Here is a 20790-nt window from a genome sequence, read left to right on the forward strand (position 1 = left end):
GTTCCCCATTTGCAGAATTATTCTGTTTTTATCCTCTTTTGCTCTCTTGCCACCTCCTTCTCCTGTTCTCCTTGACTGGCTGTCTCTTGGTATACAGTTTTTTCTATTAATGATAGGCGTTCCAGAAAGAGAACAGATGGATTTAGAAATGTGAATTTAGGTTATGCTTTGTGTTTTTCCTCCTTTCTGTTGTAACCTAAGGTTTGGAATGCAGATAATCCCCCTTTTGTTTGTTTGTTGAGCTCTGTATTTCAGCTCTAATCTAAACCGTGTAACTGAAACTTCTGCATCTCTAATTTACTTACATTTGTTTCCGTATTAAAGTACTGTAAGCATGTGATCTGGGAGATCATTGGTCAGATTCCTCTTACAAGCCTGAAGGCCTTGTAAATTGTGACTAATGTCCACTGTACTTAAATAAGTCACGTTAAGTAAGACCTATTATTGGCCTTTTCCTGGAAGATGTATGCCTGAAAAGTTTCTTGAGAAACTTCTCTACCCAGCAAATATATCTACTGCTAGTATCTTTTCCTATTAATTTATATTTTTGTAAAATGTTTATTAATATGAATAATATACTAATGTTTTTTCACAAAATCAATACATTAAAAGAAAGAACAAACTTCTCACTCACTTCTCTATATCTGGCATGTTCCTACTTCCCTAGATGAATTTGGTATGCACCTTCCCAGATCTTTCTCACAAATAAACATTTAGATAACTATGGTATATATATTTTATCCCCAATTTAATATTATTTAGCAAGTCCAAGGAACAAAGGAGAGGGACGTTATTTTATAGAGAAAAAAGAGTAAGTTGGGAGGGGTTGTTTTGAACAAAAGCCCATTGGAGAAAAGTAGGAGCTCAGGGTGATGATGGCTTCTCATTGACTGAGTTGCTGGGGTAGTCAGTTTCTTGTAGGAGATGCAGTGTACATCTTTTCCTGTTGGGGCCTGTGATTGATGATCTTCTGTTGAGGTCTGTAATTGACAATTCTCCTTGTAATTGACATCAGGTTGTACTGTGTGAGGGGACCCCCTTCTGGCCTCCTTCACAGAAGTGAGGTTATGTTTTATTTAAAAGATAAAATAGCTAGTGCCTGTCCTCATGGCACAAAATTCAAGCAGTACTAAGTGTAGAAATGGAAAAGTAAAAATCTCCCTATGTTCCCCAGCCTCTCATTGCCACTTTACTGATTTTAAGCTATTTACAGTTTCTCTTATATTTCTGTTATTATGGCTGTATAACAAATTACCCTAAAACTCAGTGGCATAGGAAAAACCTTTTAATTAAGTTAACAAACTGTGTGTCTAGAGTTCATACAGAGCACAGTGGAGATGGCTTGTCTGCTGCATAATGTCTGGGTTCTTAGCTGGACGACTGAGAGGCTGGGAGCGGGAAAAGCATCTGGAGGCTTGCTCACTCACTGTCTGGCAGTTGATGCTGGCTGGTGGCTGAAACCCTGCCTAGTACTGTCAGCCAGAACACCTACATACGGCCTTTTCATGTGGCTGCTTGGCTTCCTCACAGCACAGTGGCTTGGTTCCAAGGGCAAGAAGCATCCATCCCAAGAGAGGATGGGGGAGGGAAAGAACCATGCAGCCTGGATACTTTTTATAACCTAGCCTAAGAAGTCACATACAGCACTTCTACTATACTTCTGGTTGTAGCAGTCCTGAGCCTGCTCAGCTTTAAGAGGGGGGGGAATAGACTTCACCTCTTTTTTTAATTGAGGTATAACTGACAAATAACATTAGTTTTAGGTGTGCGACTTGTATATATTGGGAAATGATTGTCACAGTAAGTCTAGTTAACACTTGTTACCATACACGGTTACAATTATTTTTCTTGTGATGAGAACTATTAAGATCTACTGTCTTAGCAACTTTCAAATATGCAATATGTTATTACTAACTATAGTCACTATGCTGTACATTACATCCCCATAACTTAAATTATTTTGTAACTGGAAGTTTGTACGTTTTGACCTCCTTCACCTATTTCACTCACCTCCCAACCCCCCCACCTCTGGCAACCGCCAATCTGTTCTCTATATCTTGAGCTTGATCTTTTGTTGTTGTTTTAAATTCCTCATATAAGTGAGATCATATGGTATTTGTCTTTCTCTGACTTATTTCACTTAGCATAATTCCCTCAAGGTCCATCCATGTTGTTGCAAAAGGCAAGATTTTGTTCCTTTTTAAGGCTGAATAATAATTCCATTATATTGATATATATGTATGATGGATATATGTGAGATGATACCTCATTGTGGTTTTGATATGCATTTCCCTGATGATTAGTGATATTGAGCATCTCTTCATGTACCTGTTGGCCATCTTTATGTCTTTTTTTGGGAAAATGTTTATTGAGATCCTCTGCCTATTTTTTTTTTTTTTTTTTTTTTTTGCGGTGCGCGGGCCTCTCACGGTTGTGGCCTCTCCCGTTGCGGAGCACAGGCTCCGGACGCGCGGGCTCAGCAGCCATGGCTCACAGGCCCAGCCGCTCCGCGACATGTGGGATCTTCCCGGACCGGGACACAAACCCGTGTCCCCTGCATCGGCAGGCGGACTCTCAACCACTGCGCCACCAGGGAAGCCCCCTCTGCCTATTTTTTAATCAGATTGTTTATTTGGCTATTGAAGTATATGAGTTCTTTATATATTTTGGATATTTAACCCCTTATCTGATATATGATGTGCAAATATCTCCTCCCGTTCAATAAGTTGCCTTTTCATTTTGATGATGGTTTCCTTTGCTATGCAACAGCTTTTTAGTTTTATGTAGTCTCACTTATTTGTTTTAGCATTTGTTTCCTTTGCTTTTGGAGTCAGATCCAAAAACTTATCACCAAGACTGATGTCAAGGAGCTTACCACCTGTGTTTTCTTCTGGGATTTTTATGGTTTCAGGTGTTACATTCAGGTCTTTAATATATTTTGAGTTAATTTTAAACCATTTTTGAGTTAGGAGACTCCACCTCTTGATGGGGAGTGTTAAGATTCTGGAAGAGCGTGTATGGTTAGAAATACTGCTATGACCGTTTTTAGAAAATACAGTCTGCTATATATCTCTAGAAATTTGTTTTCACATAGAAGGGATCATAGTATATTTATGTTTCTGCAACTTGTTTTTTTTTCACTTCATTTATTTTTTCATATTAGCAAATTTCTTAGTTCGAGTTTCTATAACAGAATACTGTAGACTGGGTGGCTTATAAACAACAGAAATTTATTTCTCACAGTTCTGGAGGCTGGACGTCCAAGATCAGGGTGCTAGCATGGTTGGCTTCTGGTGAGAGCCCGTCATCCAGGTTGCAGATCTTGTATCCTTATATGGTGAAGAGAGGGCAAGAAAGCATTCTGGGGTCTCTTTTATGAGAACACTAATCCCACTCATGTGGGCTCCACCCTCGTAACCTAATCACCTCTGAAAGGCCCCACCTCCTAATACCATCACATTGGGGATTAGGATTTCAAAATATGAATTTTGAGGAGACTCAAACATTCAGTCCATAGCAACAAATCAGAGTCAGCCTCATTTTCAAGTATCATGGTATTGGAATTTTGTCTTTCCTTTTAATGATACTTGTAATATGTGAATATCTAAATTACGGACGCTTGAAATAATGTAGATATACAGAGCAAAATGTCAGAGTCCCCCTTCCTCTTGCTCCCCACTCACATATCCCATTTCATGACATTTATTGCTCTCTTAGCCAGAGGTTGCATTGAGTTTGTGGACAGTCATGTATCTATATCTATATCTTTATATATAATCAAAATAGACTGTACCATAAGGTATAGCATATAAGTTATGTTGTTGTCTTGTCAGTGGCCATAAATTACGTGATGACTTTTGGTTCAATAAACTAATTAAACTCAAATTTAGAAGGTATATTTGTAGGATTTGGGAAAGTATATGCATATCATTTGGGCAACCTATTAGTGTTAGACATTCAAAAACTATTTTCAAAATACTCAGACTTGGCTTTAATCTGATTATTTGAAGTCTTCAGGCTTAAATGTACATGGATTATTGTGGTCCTTCCAAGTTATTGAATATTTTTGTTAATATTGTAGGAAAATATGTAGAGATGCTACTTAGTCATTAAGAACTAAATGTGATCAAACAACCCAATCGAAAAATGGGCAGAAGACTTAAATAGATATTTCTCCAAAGAAGACACACAGATGGCCAAAAGGCACATGAAAAAATGCTCAACACTGCTAATTATTAGAGAAATGCAAATCAAAACTACAATGAGGTACCACCTCACACCGGTCAGAATGGCCATCATTAAAAAGCCTTCAGGGAATTCCCCGGTGGTTCAGTGTTTGAGACTCAGGTTTCACCGAGGGCCTGGGTTCGATCCCAGGTTGGGGAACTAAGATCCCACAAACCATATGGCATGGCCAAATAAATAAATAAATAAGAAGAAAAAATAAAAAGCCTTCAAATAACAAATACTGGAGGAGGGGGTGGAGAAAAGGGAACCCTCCTACACTGTTGGTGGGAATGTAAATTGGTGCAGCCACTATGGAAAACACACAGTATGGAGGTTCCTCAACAAACTAAAAATAGAGTTGCCATATGATCCTACAATCCCACTCCTAGGCATATATCCAGACAAAACTATAATTGGAAAAGATACATGCACCCCAGTGTTCATTTCAGCACTGTTTACAATAGCCAAGACATGGAAACAACCTAAATGTCCATCGACAGATGAATGGATAGAAGATGTGGTACATATATACAATGGAATACTATCCAACCATAAAAAGAATGAAATATTGCCATTTGCAGCAACATGGATGGATCTAGAGATTATCATACTAAGTGAAGTAAGAAAGAGAAAGATACCATATGATACCACTTATATGTGGAATCTAAAATATGACACGAATGAACTTACCTACGAAACAGAAACAGGCTCACAGGATAGAGAACAGACCTGTGGTTGCCAAGGGGGAGGAAGGGATAGGGGAAGAAAGGATTGGGAGTTTGGGATCAGCAGATGCAAACTATTGTGTATTGAATGGATAAACAACAAGGTCCTACTGTATAGCACAGGGAACTATATTCAATATCCTGTGATGAGCCATAATGGAAAAGAATGTGAAAAAGAATATATATATATATGTATAACTGAATCACTTTGCTGTACAGTAGAAATTAACACAACATTGTAAATCAGGTATACTTCAGTAACATAAATTAAAAAAAAAAGAAATGTGATCAGATATAGTTAGGTTTTAGCTGTCTCCCAGTTGAAACACTGGGCTTCCTCAGTGGTGTGATTATGCAGGAATAATTGAATTGAATGTACTTTGTATTTTGTCATTTCTTTAAAATTCCCCTCCTGTAATTTGGCAATGTATATCAAAACTTAAAGTGTACATACTTTCATTATAGCAACGCTACTCTGTATTCTAAAGAGATTAATCAAGTATGTAAGAATGTATTTATATGAACATTCACCACAACATTGTTTTTCATATACAAATTTGGAAATGATGCAATTAAATGGAATGCTGTGCAGTATTAAAAATTAGGGGGAGCTGGGTTTTGGCAGTCTAAGGTTATTTCAAGCTAACCTGTTACTGTGAGCTATGTGAGGTCTGGGCAGAGGACATTGACCAACTGTTTAACCCTTGATTTGAAAGTACTTTTTTGTTGTTGGTTTTGGAATTTCACTTTTTGAAAAAATAGTAGTGATAAATACGAATAGGCTTGTTTGTACAAACAGGCAGCCCTTTCCTGCATATTGCTATAATCCGAAAGCATTCTGTGGGCCATGACCTGAGTTTTTATATACATTTTATATTTAATTTTATATAATATTTAATTATGTCATTTAATCCTCACAATGACATTAAGGTTGATAACAGACTGTACTTATCTCTTCTATAGTTTGAAACTCTGCCTAAGAAAGTAACAGACACAGAATTTGAAACCAGATACCTCTGACTTTAAAGCTTCTCTTTTGAACCACTGTTCTGTACCACACTGTTTACCAGTCCACAGGTAGACCCGGTGCATGGGAAAGAAGAGCACCTCCAATGTACATGAGGTTCTTGAGCAGACATAGAAAAACAGCAGATAAGTTCTTGTTTAGGTACTGTCTTAGTTTGCTCGGGCTTCTCTGGAAAAATACCACAGACTGGGCAGCTTAGACAACAAGTAATTATTTCTCACAGTTCTGGAGGCACTGGGAAGTCCAAGATCAAGGTGTTGCCAGATTTGCCAGGGTGATTTGGCTCTTTTCTTGGTTTTCAGAGAGCCACCTTGCCATACCCTCACATGGCACAGAGAGAATGACGGCTCTGGTCTCACCCTCTTCCTATATGGGCACTAATTCCATCATGGTGGCTCCACTCTCATGACCTCATCTAAACCTAATCACCTCCCAAAGGCCCCCACCCCCGAATTCCATCACTTTGGGAATTAGGGCTACAACATATGAATTTGGAGTGGTGGGAGAAACACGAACATCCATAGCAGGTACCTTTTGATAACTCCAAAGAGAGACTTTCTGTTTTTTGTAATTTTCTTGAAAGAATTTCTCCAAGGTAAGATTCCTCATAGAAGTTCCATTTATCTGCTTTTTGTCATTAAAGTCTTATTATTATTTTTTTTGAAGATGTTGGGGGTAGCAGTTTATTAATTAATTTATTTATTTTTGCTGTGTTGGGTCTTTGTTTCTGTGCAAGGGCTTTCTCTAGTTGTGGCAAGTGGGGGCCACTCTTCATCGCGGTGCGCGGGCCTCTCACTATCGCGGTCTCTCTTGTTGTGGAGCTCAGGCTGCAGACGCGCAGGCTCAGTAGTTGTGGCTCACGGGCCTAGTTGCTCCGCGGCATGCGGGATCCTCCCAGACCAGGGCTCGAACCCGTGTCCCCTGCATTAGCAGGGAGATTCTCAACCACTGCACCACCAGGGAAGCCCTAGAGTCTTATTTTGATCCATCAGCCTCTGACAGCCAAGGTTCTATATGAGGCTTCCTGGATATCCTAAGAGACTATTTTAGGTTCTACATTTTCCCTAACAGGAAATCTCTGTGCCAAGACTCTTGTATTCTTTAAATCTCTGTTTTCTGTCTTTTTCCCCAAGGAAGAAAAACATTTCTTCTAATCGTACTATGTTTTCTCTTCGATTTTGAAGCTAACTCATCTAAGGAACTTTACATGGCCATCCTGGTTAGGTGAGGAAGACCCTAGATCTTCCCTGGGATCCTGGGATCAGTGTTAGCATGAAGGTTTACCTAGGCAGCAACCATTGGCTGTAGATAGTCCACATGTGGTTCCCGCCACTCCACTGTAATACAGAAAATACTTGAAGTTTATGGCTCCATCCTGTAGATACTGCCATGCCTGTTTCCTTCATTTATTATCCTTGGTTTTCTTTTTTTTTTAATTGAAGTATAGTTGATTTACAGTGTAGTGTTAATTTCTGCTGTATAGCAGAGTGATTCAGTTCTACATATATATATATATGTGTGTATATATATATATATATATATATATATATATATACATACATTCTTTTTCATATTCTTTTCCATTATGGTTGAGTACAGGATTTTGAATATAGTTTTGAAAATAGTAGGACCTTGTTTATTGGTTTTCTTTTAGTTATGTTTGCTTTCATAAATGGTTTCCTTTTGGAGTAGCCAAAATCAGCATCAATAGTCCCACTGTATTCTTCAAATAAGTCAAGAGAAAACTGAGATGCACTGTAAGTTAGGTCTCTCTGTTTAAAGAGTTCCATCAAAAGACTCTCATTTTATTAAATGTGTTTTTTTAATTCTTTAAAGACTATAATTTACCCATCGTAAGTGTTTGAATCTGACATACTGAATATATATTCCAACACGCTGGTTTGGGTAAAACACTAAGTCCTGGACTAGAACTGTGGTCATGATACTTTGGCACCTCATTATTCAGAGCCTGCAGCATCATCTGCTTGTGAACATGTAGAGTGTAGCCAGGAACCCATAGGAGATCAGCCAGAAGAGCAGGATCCAGCTCCAGCTCTTGGTGGAATGTCCCAAAGATTCACTGCAGCTTGGGCTAGAGATGGAGTGCTTCAGTCAGCCAGGCTCCCAGTGAATAATGTCTTCTCTTTCTTGGTCGTGTGTGTGTGTGCGTATGCGTGTGTGTGTATGCATGTGTGAAGGCACTTTTTAACAATTTTCTTAAAGCTGAAAGGGAAAAAAAAAAAAAAGCTGAAAGGGCTTCTGCCTGCATGGCATGAGTTATAATTTGACCTGCTCAAAGTCATAATTTGACCTCCCACTCTGTGGTTCCCCTTACCTAGAAAAAAATCATTTATGAACCAACACAGCTACCACATAAAGCTGACATCATTTCTATATTTACCAATTGTATGTGAGTGAATTGGTTTTCTAGAAACTTGTATAGCAGGACAAATTGTACATTACCGTTTTTTATCATAGTCCCAAAGGGAAGCCTACTCCTTCTGGTGACACCTAAAGGGAAAGAGATCTCTTTTAGTGCTGAAAGAAAACATTGGCTGTGTTAATCTTAGAGGCTATTAGGTAATTACATCTATGGTCATTTTCACTTTACTCTGAATTTGCTTCAGTTCAGTTTTGTTTTTGTTTTTTTTTTGCGGTACGTGGGCCTCTCACTGTTGTGGCCTCTCCCGTTGCGGAGCACAGGCTCAGGACACGCAGGCTCAGCGGCCATGGCTCACGGGCCCAGCCGTTCCGCGGCATGTGGGATCTTCCCAGACCGGGGCACGAACCCGTGTCCCCTGCATTGGCAGGCGGACTCTCAACCACTGCGCCACCAGGAAAACCCTTCAGTTCAGCTTTATATCAGTTGATTATCAACTCACTGGAGTATTCTGTAACCATTTACAATTGTGGTTGGTTACACAGTGTTTCATGCTAATGATATGTTAACTAAAATTATGATACAAAATTTTATATGTTGTAAAGTAGAATGGAATTGAGATTAAAAACTTAGACTCTGGAGTTAGCATTGGATATGTTAGCCAACCTCTCCCAAACACGTTTCTTCATCCATAAAGTAGGAGTTATAGCACCTGCCTCCTGCCATTGAATGTGAGGATTAAATAAATTAAAGTTCTTAGTATAGTCCCTACCACATAAAAGTTCCCAGTAAATATTTATTATAATGATTGTAATTATATGAAAGTATGCATATTTTAATGCTAGAAAACATAATAATGATAATTGTACTGAGTCAGTGAATTAATCCACATTAATTTCTAAGTATTCTGTAATTTTATTTTTATAATAATGTAATATAAATAATAAATTATTTAAATTATAATTTAAAGTAATATAATTTATAAATTTATCATTAAAATATATTTGTATTTAGATGTATTTCTAATGTGATAATAAGAAGGTACCCCTATTCCACATTGGTAAAACATATAGGTATCTGTTATATGTCTTAGAATTGGAGGCAGTCAGACTAATGCCATTAACAGAAAACTGTGCTGATTTGTGCATATCTAGAGAGCATTTGGTTCTGAGGTTGACTAAATACAACAGCTAAGTAATACTGCTTACATGCCCCAGCCACAGTGGCCTTGTGGTTCCTCAACACCAGCTCACAGGCACCTTTTCATCTAGGGGCCTTTCCTAGTTGTTTACTCTGTCTGGAATTCCTGAATGCTCATCTCCTTGATCTTTTACTACTATTATTGTGTAGATAGTCCCTTAAGTGTTATTGCCTCTGTCTGCCTAATTTAAAGTGGCTACTGGACTGCCACTGTATGCCATCCTACTTTCATTCTCTGTGTGGCTTTCTGACATTTTTATAATATATTTGTTAATTGTCTGATTTCCCCCCAAGACTGTATGATCCATAAGACTAGAAACTTTGTCCTTTTCATACCATATCCTCAGTACCTGGAACTGTACTTGGCATGTAGTAGGCATTCAGTAAACATTTTGAATGAATAAGTAAATAAATGATTGTTGCATTATAACTAGACATAATGAGTATCTCACATTTCTAAATGAACATTTTAATATAGCTACACAAAAATACTTGTTTTTTCTCATATTTCATGGGTATTTCTATTTCCTAGGTGTCTTTAGCTGGTTGTCATTATCAGCAGTGTTGAGTAATTTAAGGGCCAGATAGTAAATATTTTAGGCTTGGAGTCTCAATGGCAACCACTAAACTCAGCTGTTGTAGTGAAAGCAGCCATAGACAATATGTGAACAAATAGGTGTGGCTATGTTTCAGTAAAACTATTTATAAAAATAGGCCTCCAGCCTACAGGTTTTAGTTTGGTGACCCTGGCTATAGACTACAAACCCACTGCAAGGTTGTGGGGTGAAACCCAGACCTGCCAGCGTCACAGGGAGGTCAAAAACGAACACAGTGAGCATCTTATCTGGTAGACCCACATTGAGAAAGGAGGATGAGACTGATGGAAGCATGAAGAAGAAGCCTAGAGCTGGTGGTGTGGCCCTCCATGGAAGTAGACTTGTGAAAAAATGGATATATAAAGACTTGGGGGCTTTTCACATGGAAATCATGTCATTTGTAGATATCATTGAGCTACAGCCAGCCAGCAAGTCAGACCTGAAGACAAGGGCATCAGTTAGCCAAAAGCCAGGGCTGGCATTTGAGTTACATAATGTACAGTGAACTGATAATTCATTGGTCATTTCGATCACAGCTGTAGATTTTGGGATATGCTATGTGATTGCTAAATACTAAACCCAAGAAAGATACTTTTACTCCTTATTTGATATCTTAAGTAATTAGATAGTACTTGTTCAATCCAAAGACCTAATAAATCTTTTTGTTTTACATTCGCTACAATGCTACTTAGAGGTGGAGGAGTAATGGGAAAAGATATATATGCTTATAAAAATGTAAGGACATCTCTGGAGAGATTCACAAAATAACCTGAGTGCTGTGGAGGCTGAAGGACAGAAGAGAGCAAGAGATTTACCTTGCATAGAGTATCCTTTTGTACTTTTGAATTTTGTACTGTGTATACATATTACTTATTGGGAGAAAATTAATAAAACTTAAAGTATATGTAAAGTAGGAGGTTCATTAGGTCTGATTTGTGACCCAAGGGTCTAGTAATCTTTTTTTCAATTTCTTTAGAATGTGTAATTTTTTACAATATTGTTAGCTATAGTCACCATGCTGTACCTTACATTCTTATAACTTATTCATTTTTTAACTGGAAATTTGTATCTTTTGACCCCCCTTCACCCGTTTTGCCCACCCTCCTCCCCCTGCCTCAGGCTACCACCAGTCTCTTCTCTATACCCATGAGATCTTTGTTTTTAGGTTCCACATATAAGTGGATCATACAGTGTTCATCTTTTTCTTTCTGACTTATTTCACTTAGCATAATGCCCTTGGGGTCCATCCATGTTGTCACAAATGGCAAGATTTCATTCTTTTTTATGGCTGAATAATACTCCTGTGTGTGTGTGTGTGTGCGTGTGCGTGTGTTTATCCATTCATCCAACAGTGGACACTTAGGTTATTTCCATGTCTTGGCTATTGTAAATAATGCTACAGAAAACATGGGGCTGCATTTATCTTTTTGAATTAGTGTTTTTGTTTTCTTCGGGTAAATACCCAGAGTGGAATTGCTGGATCATATGGTTACGCTATTTTTAATCTTTTGAGGAACCTCCATACTGTTTTCCATAGTGGCTGTGACCAATTTTCCCACCAACAGTGCACAAAGGTTCCCTTTTCCCATGTCCTTACTAACACTTGTTATTTATTGTCTTTTTGATAATAGCCGTAGAATGCATAAATTTTTTTTTTTTTTTTTAATAAATTTTTAAAGAGGTTTTGGATTGATTCTTTTCATATTTAGGAAGGTTTAAGGTTTAAGGTATTATATATACCCAGCATATTTTTACATTAATGAAGATCTGTTTTCTCATTCTAATTCAAGTAGAACTACTTTGGGGACTTTCCTGGTAGTCCAGTGGCCAAGATTCCACGCTTCCAGTGCAGGGGGCCCAGGTTCGATCCCTGATCAGGGAACTAGATCCCACGTGCCGCAACTAAGAGTTTGCATGCCGCAACTAAAGACCCTGCATGCCACAACTAAGACCTGATGCAGCCAAATAAATAAATAAATATTTAAAAAACAAAAACCAAAAAACAAATAGAACACTTTTAGTGGTATACACCAGAGCAAGCCTGATCATCTTAGAGAACAACTTACAAGATGATCTGTTAATTCCAATAATTGTTTTAGATGAGGTCATAATTTGTTTGGCACAGTAATAATAATAGCTAACGTTTCTTCTTTCTTGGGTTGTTACGACATTTCATATGCACTGTGTATTTTAATTCTCACTTGTACTCAGATATAGGTAATATCATCCCCATTTTACCAGATGAGGAAACTAAAGCTTAGAGGTGTTAAAGAATTCACCCAAGGTCTTGAAACTCTAGAAAGTTGCAGAGCCTGACTTTAAATCAATATCTGCCTTTTTGCAGAGCCCATGCTTAACCAGCTAAGCACGACTGCTCTGTAGTTGCTTCCCCAAAGAATTGCAGGTTATGCGTTAACTGCTTTAATGGAGAGGGGGTGTCATTATAAAGTAATGAGGCTGAATTGAAAAGTTGCATGTTCATTCAGTTTACTGTGTATCATCTCTCTTAAGATTTATGAGATTATCATTTCTAAACATCCTAAAAGCCCTCAGCATAGAGTGACCATTCATAAAAGGATGATATATGTTTATTGATAGATGGATTTTTACTTTTCACTTATCTTTTTAAAATTCATGATCATATGGTTCCAAAATTAAATTGTATATAAAGGTAGACATTGAAAACTTCAGGTCCCATCTCATCAGAGCCTACTCCATTCCTCCATCCCACCCCCAACTCCTGTGGTATCATTTTTATTAGTTTCTTCCTTGTCTAACCACTGTTTATGCAGATGTAAGAAAAAAGGGAAAAAAAATTCCTTCCTTTCAAAGGTGCATTTTCTACAAAGAGAACCTATTTTTTCTATTAGAAGCAGAGGCTTCTAATTTTCAGGGAGAAAAAAACCTTATTAACGAAGTTTACTCTTTTTCTAGTAGCTCTCCTCTACAGTTAAGTGCTTTTCCTTTGGGAAATCTAATAACATACAGCAGCAGGAGTTTCTGTCACAGGTGACTTTTTATTTTTTTTTCTGAATTTTAAATTTTATTTTATTTATTTATTTTTTATACAGCAGGTTCTTATTAGTTATCTATTTTATATATATTAGTGTATATATGTCAATCCCAATCTCCCAGTTCATCCCACCACCACCACCCATCCACAGGTGACTTTTAAAAATTCCTAATTTAAATAGGTGAATTACACTAGATCACAGTATATTTGAATATTATGTTGAGGAGAAAATAATCCCCCCAAACTGAACAGCCCCTCAATATATTTTATGTTTTTATATGATTTTGAAGGTATGCTATATACTGTAGTAGCATTCATTAAAAAGCAAAACATGATCTTTCTAATAAATAGTATCCATTTTTGGTTAAGTCCAGTGGCTAACTTTCCTTTCTTCTTATTCATTGTAGTTGAGGCAGTCCCAGTCCTACTGCACAGACACAGAATGTCTTCAGGAATGTAAGTAATGATGGGACAGGAGGAGGCTTGGCATTGGGAGCAGAATTAGAGACCAGAATAAGACTGAATTTTTTGCCAGAAATTATTCTTACAGTTTGCCCTTTAAGGAAATGGTTCTTAGTAATGTATTTCCTACTTAAATATTTAATTTTTTAACTTAAAAAATTGTGTTTTTTGGTCCTGCCACAAAAACAAAACCTGTTCATTGAATAAAATTATAAAATCACAGATAAGAAAAAAAAAGAAAAGGAAAAGCTTCCAGAATAATAAAAGATGACCACTGTTAACAACTTGGTGTAAACCCTTCCAAGACCCTTTTTTGGGCAAATACACGTGGAACAGGGCACTTCTGGCTCGTTGAACTGAACACCGAGGCTGCTAGCACAAACCCCTCACTCTTTCCCTACCATCTATTTACATCCATTGGCAACTTTGAGAATTTGTGAGTGAAGGAAGGGGAGGCCATTTTTTCCCAAGGTTTGGAAGCTTTGGGAGACATTGGAGTCATTCCTTTGGCTCTGACATTAGCATGCTCAAGACAGTAAGGGCAGTAGGGAGGTTTCTCCATGGCTTTATGGGCAGTGGTGATGGTAAAGTGAGAATCAGTGCAGGAAGATGGATTCCGCATGGTGAATGTAGCTGACAGACTTATAATATGAGGCATTTTTTTTCAGGACAGAAATAACTTGAGAGATACTTTGAGGGGAAATAATAGCCAATCCAGTCTTATACCATAATAATTTGACTGTAAGAATGGAAGTATGATGTTTACAGGATGGTGAAGCCTGGCACAATTCGATTTCATATATACTTACAAATATGGGATCACTTTATATATGTTGCTTTTCACTACTGTATTGTGAGTATATCAGCATGTATTTACCTTAAAAATATTTACCGACTAAATAATAATTCATTATGGGGATGCACCAGTGTTCAAATAATTCCCTTTTGTTGGAATCTTAGTTTTTGCTGTTATAAATAATGCTTGAACAAACATCCTTTTGCACATTTTAAGGCTTTTGACATATTGCCAAATTGCATTTATTAATAGGCTAGTTGCATATACTTCACATCTCTGAAGCTGAGCACCACTTTATGTATGTGAAACTAAAACAAAACACAGTAAGGTATCATTATAAAGGAACTTGTTAGTACATTATTAATGTGAACTGGGTATCCCATCAAATTCTGTAAATGTAACAACTTAGAGAAACAGGAGCTAGTACAGTGCCTGTCCCAAAGTAGAAACTTTGTCAGAATGTAGTGCTTTGGTGCAGCAGGGTAATAATTATATGCCTCTGGGCAAGAAAGTAATGGGCAGACTTGCGTTAGGTTTTTGGGGATGATGGGTGGTGGTTCCCCAACTCCAGATTTCTTTATGTTGTCTCTTCAGTAGCGTTCATTAATCTGCAGTGTGCCCTCTGATAAGCATCATAAATTTCTGCCTCAGCAGTAAAGCTAAAACGTGTTCTTCTAGTTGAAAATAATCTTATTGAACTCCTTATGGGAAAACAAGTGTTTATTGTATTTGTGGTATTTGTGACCCTTGAGCCAGTCCCACCTGTAAACCAAGTATACGCTTATTTCTGTGGGTGAAATTTCACTTCTTTAATCCAAGTATAAAGGCACAACTCTAGAGCTTGAGTATTAATTCAGTTATCTTGGCCAGTCGTTCCACCCCACCCCATGTCTTTAAATGGTTTAAGCAGTTGTTTCCTCTGAGCGATATAATTACTTTTCTGTGTATTCTAAATTTTCACGAATGAGCTTATGCTGTTTTCATAAAATATATATTAATCGGGGGTCCCCGCAACCCCTTCTTCTGTTTCAGTAATTTGTGAGAATGGCTTACAGAAGGCAGGAAAACAGTTTAATTACTATTACCAGTTTATTACAAAGGATGCAACTCGAGAACAGCCAAATGGAAGAGATGCCTAGGGCAAGGTATGAGGAGAAGGGGTACAGAGCTTCCCTGTCTTCTCTGGGTGCACCACCCTCCCAGCTCCTCCATGTGTTCACCAACCGGGAAGCTCTGTGAACCCCGTTGTTTAGGGTTTTTATGGAGGTTCCATTCCATAGGCATGAATGAGTAAATCATTGGCCATTGGTGAATAACTTGGAAGCTGGAAGTTCCAACCCTCTAATCACTTGGTCAGACTCCCAGTGACTCCCCATCCTGAAGCTTTCTGGGGACCCACTAAGAATCACCTCATTAACATCAACTCAGGTATGGTTGAAAGGGGTTTATTATGAATAAGAAAAGACGTTCCTCTCACCCTTATCACTCAGGAAATTCCAAGGATTTTAGCAGCTTTCTGACAGGAACCAGATGAAGACCAAATATGTATTTCTTATTATATCATAATATCACAGTATCCATTGTGCCTGCCATGATGTGCTGCATATATTTGAGATGATTTAATAGAATATGAAGCTCATTACTTCACGTGGTAGCAGAATCTAGTTGCAATCTGTGAGTATATCTAGTTGCTGCATGATTCTTTATATTGAGCTACATTCCACTTCATCGTGATATTTACCCACAGTTTTGTTCTCTAGAGCTGCATAGAATGAGTCTGCCCACTCTTCTGAAAGACTGTCTTTCAGATAAAGAGTTGTGGAAACCAGCTCTACTGCCAATTTAATTTTGGAGTAAATCAAAAGATGGGCAGATGTTCTGAGGATATTGTAATTACTGTATACAACTCCAAAATCACAGGGTTAAAGCCTGCTGGTGCACTGTCCACTTTCACTGCTGTTCTGTTTCTGCTTTTCCCACTGGAAACCTATATACATTTATAGAAATAATCCCTCAGGATCTGCCAGCTCTTAGAGCCTCCCTCTCTTTCATCTTCCTGGTGTCCAGCTAAGTTAATAGCTTCATTGTGAATATTCCATTTGACATCTTATTTGTAATACTTTTTCTTGTAACCAAAGACTTAACCCTTGAGTAAAATGGAACCCTGTATTTTGGTGTACAAAGTCCTTTTACATTTTTATGATTTGACATTTTTCTAGACCATAGAGTAAAAAGTATTTACCCTCTTTTTTTTTTTTTTTTTTTTTTTTTTTGCGGTACGCGGGCCTCTCCCTGTTGTGGCCTCTCCCGTTGCGGAGCACAGGCTCCGGACGTGCAGGCTCAGCGGCCGTGGCTCACGGGCCCAGCCGCTCCGCGTCATGTGGGATCCTCCCAGACCGGGGCACGAACCCGTGTCCCCTGCATCGGCCCGCGGACTCTCAACCACTGCGCCACCAGGGAAGCACTATTTACCCTCTTAAGGCAATTAATTCCTAGGCAGTGAGGGGAACAGACTTGATATCCCGCATGTGATTGTGCTTCTTAATATCTAGATTACTTGGCACTACGTTAATATTTAGACTATTTAGTGCCAAACAGTTGTCGCAATAAAAAACAGTAGTCAGCTCATTCAAAGGCCCTTTCAGCTCTCTGTGTTGACTTTAAAATAGCTGCTCCTGGTATTTGTTTGCATTAGCCGCATGCTGTGTCAGGGAGTTTGAGTAGCATGCCTGTTCTGAGACTTCACGAAGAAGTAGATCTTGTCATAAGGGACTGCGAATAATCACAGAAAGCCTATAGTGACCCCATTCATCCCTATTCCTAGATATTTCAAAAAGTCTAAGTCAGTGTCTCCAATCCCAAGACATTTTAGGTTTACTGTTTTTGCTTCATTCAATTTAATGTTTTTATATATGGTTCAAAAATCAAGAAGTTAATTAGTGTATAGTGAAAAGGTGTCTTCCTACTCATATTCTCCCATCTAACCATGTCCTATCTCTAGGTATTATTGGCCTTCTATGTAGCTTTCCAGAATTTCTTTATGCATGTACAGGCAAAATATATATTACTTGCCCCCCTTTCTTAGTACACACTGTTTTTCACCTGCTTTTTTTCCTCTGTCAAAAAATAGCATATCTCATGGAGACTTCCCTCAACATTGATTTATAGCTTCATAGTATTCCATTTTACAGATATACCATAATTTTTTTTTGAGAATTATGTTTTATTTGATAGACTTGCTGAGGACTTAAGCCTGGAAGACAGCCTCTCAGATGACACTGAGGGACTGCTCTGAAGAGGTAAGGGAGGAGCCAGGATATATAGGAGTTTTTGCAAGAAACCAGGTAGTAGGAACATCAAAAGATTACTGTTAATTAAAGAAAAACAGGGACTTCCTTAGTGGTCCAGTGGTGAAGACTCCAGGCTTCCACTGCAGGGGGTGTGGGTTCGATCCATGGTTGGGGAACCAAGATCCCACATGCTGTGTAGCACAGCAAAAAAAAAAAAAAAAAAAAGAAAGGAAGAAAGAAAAAAAAAGAAAATCAGACATCTCAAGTTAATGAAGTCAGCGCTTTTCTTTGTACGGAAGATGCAAGAGTCTGAGTGCATTTAAATCATTCCTTGAATACACACCTTATCAATGAAAAAAAATGTTGCCTGCCAATTCAGTAAACAAAGGATGTTGCACCCATCAAGCCATCACATTACAGCTGCCTGAGGCTGAGCCCTGAGGGAACTCAGCATAGAAATAGGATGCCTGCCATCAGACACTGCAGCCACCACCAGCCCCCCATAGTGCACCCTGAGGAGACGCAGGATGAGAAAACACAGGAGAGAGATATACCATAATTTCTTAATCAGACACTCTTGGCAGACGTTTAGGTCTCTTTCCAGTTTTTTGTTAATAACCTTGCACAGTACGTCCGTGTGAAAGTACATTCTAGAGCCAACCTTAAGTTTGTGCTACTGCTGTAAACAGAAAAACATTGACTGTGATCAAGAGGTTCGACTATAATTGGTTCAGCTATTGTCCTTTATTCTGAGATGGGCCTTAAGTTATTAGAGAATAAGAGAAATGCTCTTATCAAACCTGGGAGGTCAGGTCAAACCTGGGAAGTCAGGTCAAACCTGCATCCATTTGGCCTTTTAAGTGGAGAATTCTTCTGCATACTACCGCCCTGCAGAAATTTTAGAGGCACCCTTACTTTTTCTTCCTCCTCCTACCGTAATCAATCCAGGCAGTCGCCAAGTGTTATGCTTCTTTCATCCTGTTGCCATTTGTGTCTGACCCTTTTTCATTCTCACTTCACCTTCTTATCCAGCCTAGCTATTCACACAAGGAATTTTCTGCACTCAGTCTTTTCTGTTCTCTAGTTGATCCTAATACTGATTTTAACTAGAGCACATATTGATAATGGTTGATGTTTTTTGAATACCTACTGTGTACCAGGCATTGTGCTGCTTTCCATGTACTGACCATTTCTCTCTTCTATCTTTCTAACTACCCTATGAGGTGATTGTAATATTTCCATTTCACAGATAAGGAAATCGAGGCACAAAGATGATATATCTAAGAGGTGGTGGAGTGAAACAGCTATGAGATGGTCTCAGTTCTTAAAAAGTTAATGACCTAATTAGGAGAAGTAAGAAACCATTCCTTCAAACTAGAAGTGCTACACTAGTCTAGAGAAGAAAAGAAAGAGTGGGCAGAGAAAATGGTGATTTTTTTACTGACGAGAGAGGGGTGTAGTTAAATGAGATTAGTTGTAATATCATGCCAGATGGGGAAAAATAATCAGTCCCCAGAAGGACTGAGTTTGCAAAGTTGGCAAGTGTGTTAGCCACACTAGCATTGAACTATTGCATCAGATTCGTTTGGAAAGCTTTAAAAATATTTTTGATTCCTGACCCCACCCCTGAGCTGCTCCTGAATTAGATGATGTGAGGCAGGGCCTTGGAAACTGTGGCATTGGTATCATCACAGGCTATTCAGATGGGCAGCCAGGCCAGGGAACCACTGGCTAAAGAAGGAAGAAGGAATGGGGTTGACTAGAGCAGGGGATGCTTTTTCTGAGAAATGGAAAGAGGTAATATTGATGAGTAGGGCCACATCTGATGAGGAAAGGCCAGGCTGAAGAGTTCAGAGTTGAAGCAATAGCAGTGGAAAGCAAGTCACAGGATTAGCCAGCAGAGATGTGTTAAGAGCGGTGTCTTTTAAGCAGACTTTTTTGGCAGTAGTATGCAGGAAGGAAAGGCTGCAATAGGAACCAAGCTAGGAGACAGTTATGGGGAACTAGGAGTCATATTATCACTATGAGAGTCTTAAAATGGAGTGGGCATTTTGTCAGGGTTGCTTTGTCTAGAAATAGGCATTAGTAAATTTGTGATCTGAGGTTTAACTCTCTGAAGCTTCACAATCATTTACCTGTGAAGAGTATCAAAAAGTAAGGGACCCATTTTCCAAACTGAATAACGTAAGAATTGGCGTTGGACGTAAACTTCTGGTCTGTACAATTAATCTAGCATTTTACTTCTGAGAGGGCACTATAAGAAGTGATCATGTATAGAAGGTACAGTTATCGTTCTCTGACTACCTTTAAATAATCTAGTTTTACCTAACAGCTAGTTATGAGTTTATTTATCAAAATTCTTTTAAAATCTGTATTTTCCAATTTTTTTAAAAATTTAATTTTATTTTTTGGCTGCGTTGGGTCTTTGTTGCTGCTCGTGGGCTTTCTCTAGTTGCGGTGCATGGGCTTCTCATTGCAGTGGCTTCTCTTGTTGCGGAGCACGGACTGTAGGTGCATGGGCTCAGTAGTTGTGGCATGCGAGCCCTAGAGTATGTGGGCTTCAGTAGTTGTGGCACTCGGGCTCAGTAGTTGTGGCTCACGGGCTCAGTAGTTGTGGCTCATGGGCTCTAGAGCGCAGGCTCAGCAGTTGTGGTGCATGGGCTTAGTTGCTCCACGGCATGTGGGATCTTCCCAGACCAGGGCTCAAACCCTTGTACCCTGCATTGGCAGGCAGATTCTTAACCACTGTGCCACCAGGGAAGTCCCTGTATTTTCCAATTTTACTACCCACAGGAGGAGTAATTTTCAGGGATCTGTCTTCTAATGTGATACTGTCAGAGATTATGACATAGCAAAGAGGTTAAGAGCACAGTCTATGGAGTGAGACCACTGTATTTAAATCCCAGCTTTGCCACATGCCAACTGTATGACATTGGGATTTAACCCCCACTTTTCCTCAGTTTCCTCATTTACAAAATGAAGATACGATAGTACCGACCATAAAATAAGATTGTTGAGGAACTCCCTGGCAGTCCAGTGGTTAGGACTCGGCGCTTTCACTGCAGTGTCTGGGG

At 38.7% G+C, this 20790-nt stretch overlaps 1 protein-coding gene across 2 annotated transcripts in view; it reads left to right on the plus strand.

The window, feature by feature from the left end:
• The window catches only part of SMIM14 (small integral membrane protein 14), a 66505-nt gene that overhangs the window by 37799 nt on the left and 7916 nt on the right, over window positions 1-20790 (plus strand). For both annotated transcript variants that reach the window (XM_081251346.1, XM_081251345.1), the window contains one exon: window positions 13576-13624. In XM_081251346.1, coding sequence (XP_081107472.1) covers window positions 13576-13624 — 49 coding nt within the window. The remainder of the gene's footprint in view (window positions 1-13575; window positions 13625-20790) is intronic.

This window comes from Mesoplodon bidens (genome assembly GCF_964165515.1).
Source record: "Mesoplodon bidens genome assembly, chromosome: 1".
NCBI lineage: Eukaryota > Metazoa > Chordata > Mammalia > Artiodactyla > Ziphiidae > Mesoplodon > Mesoplodon bidens.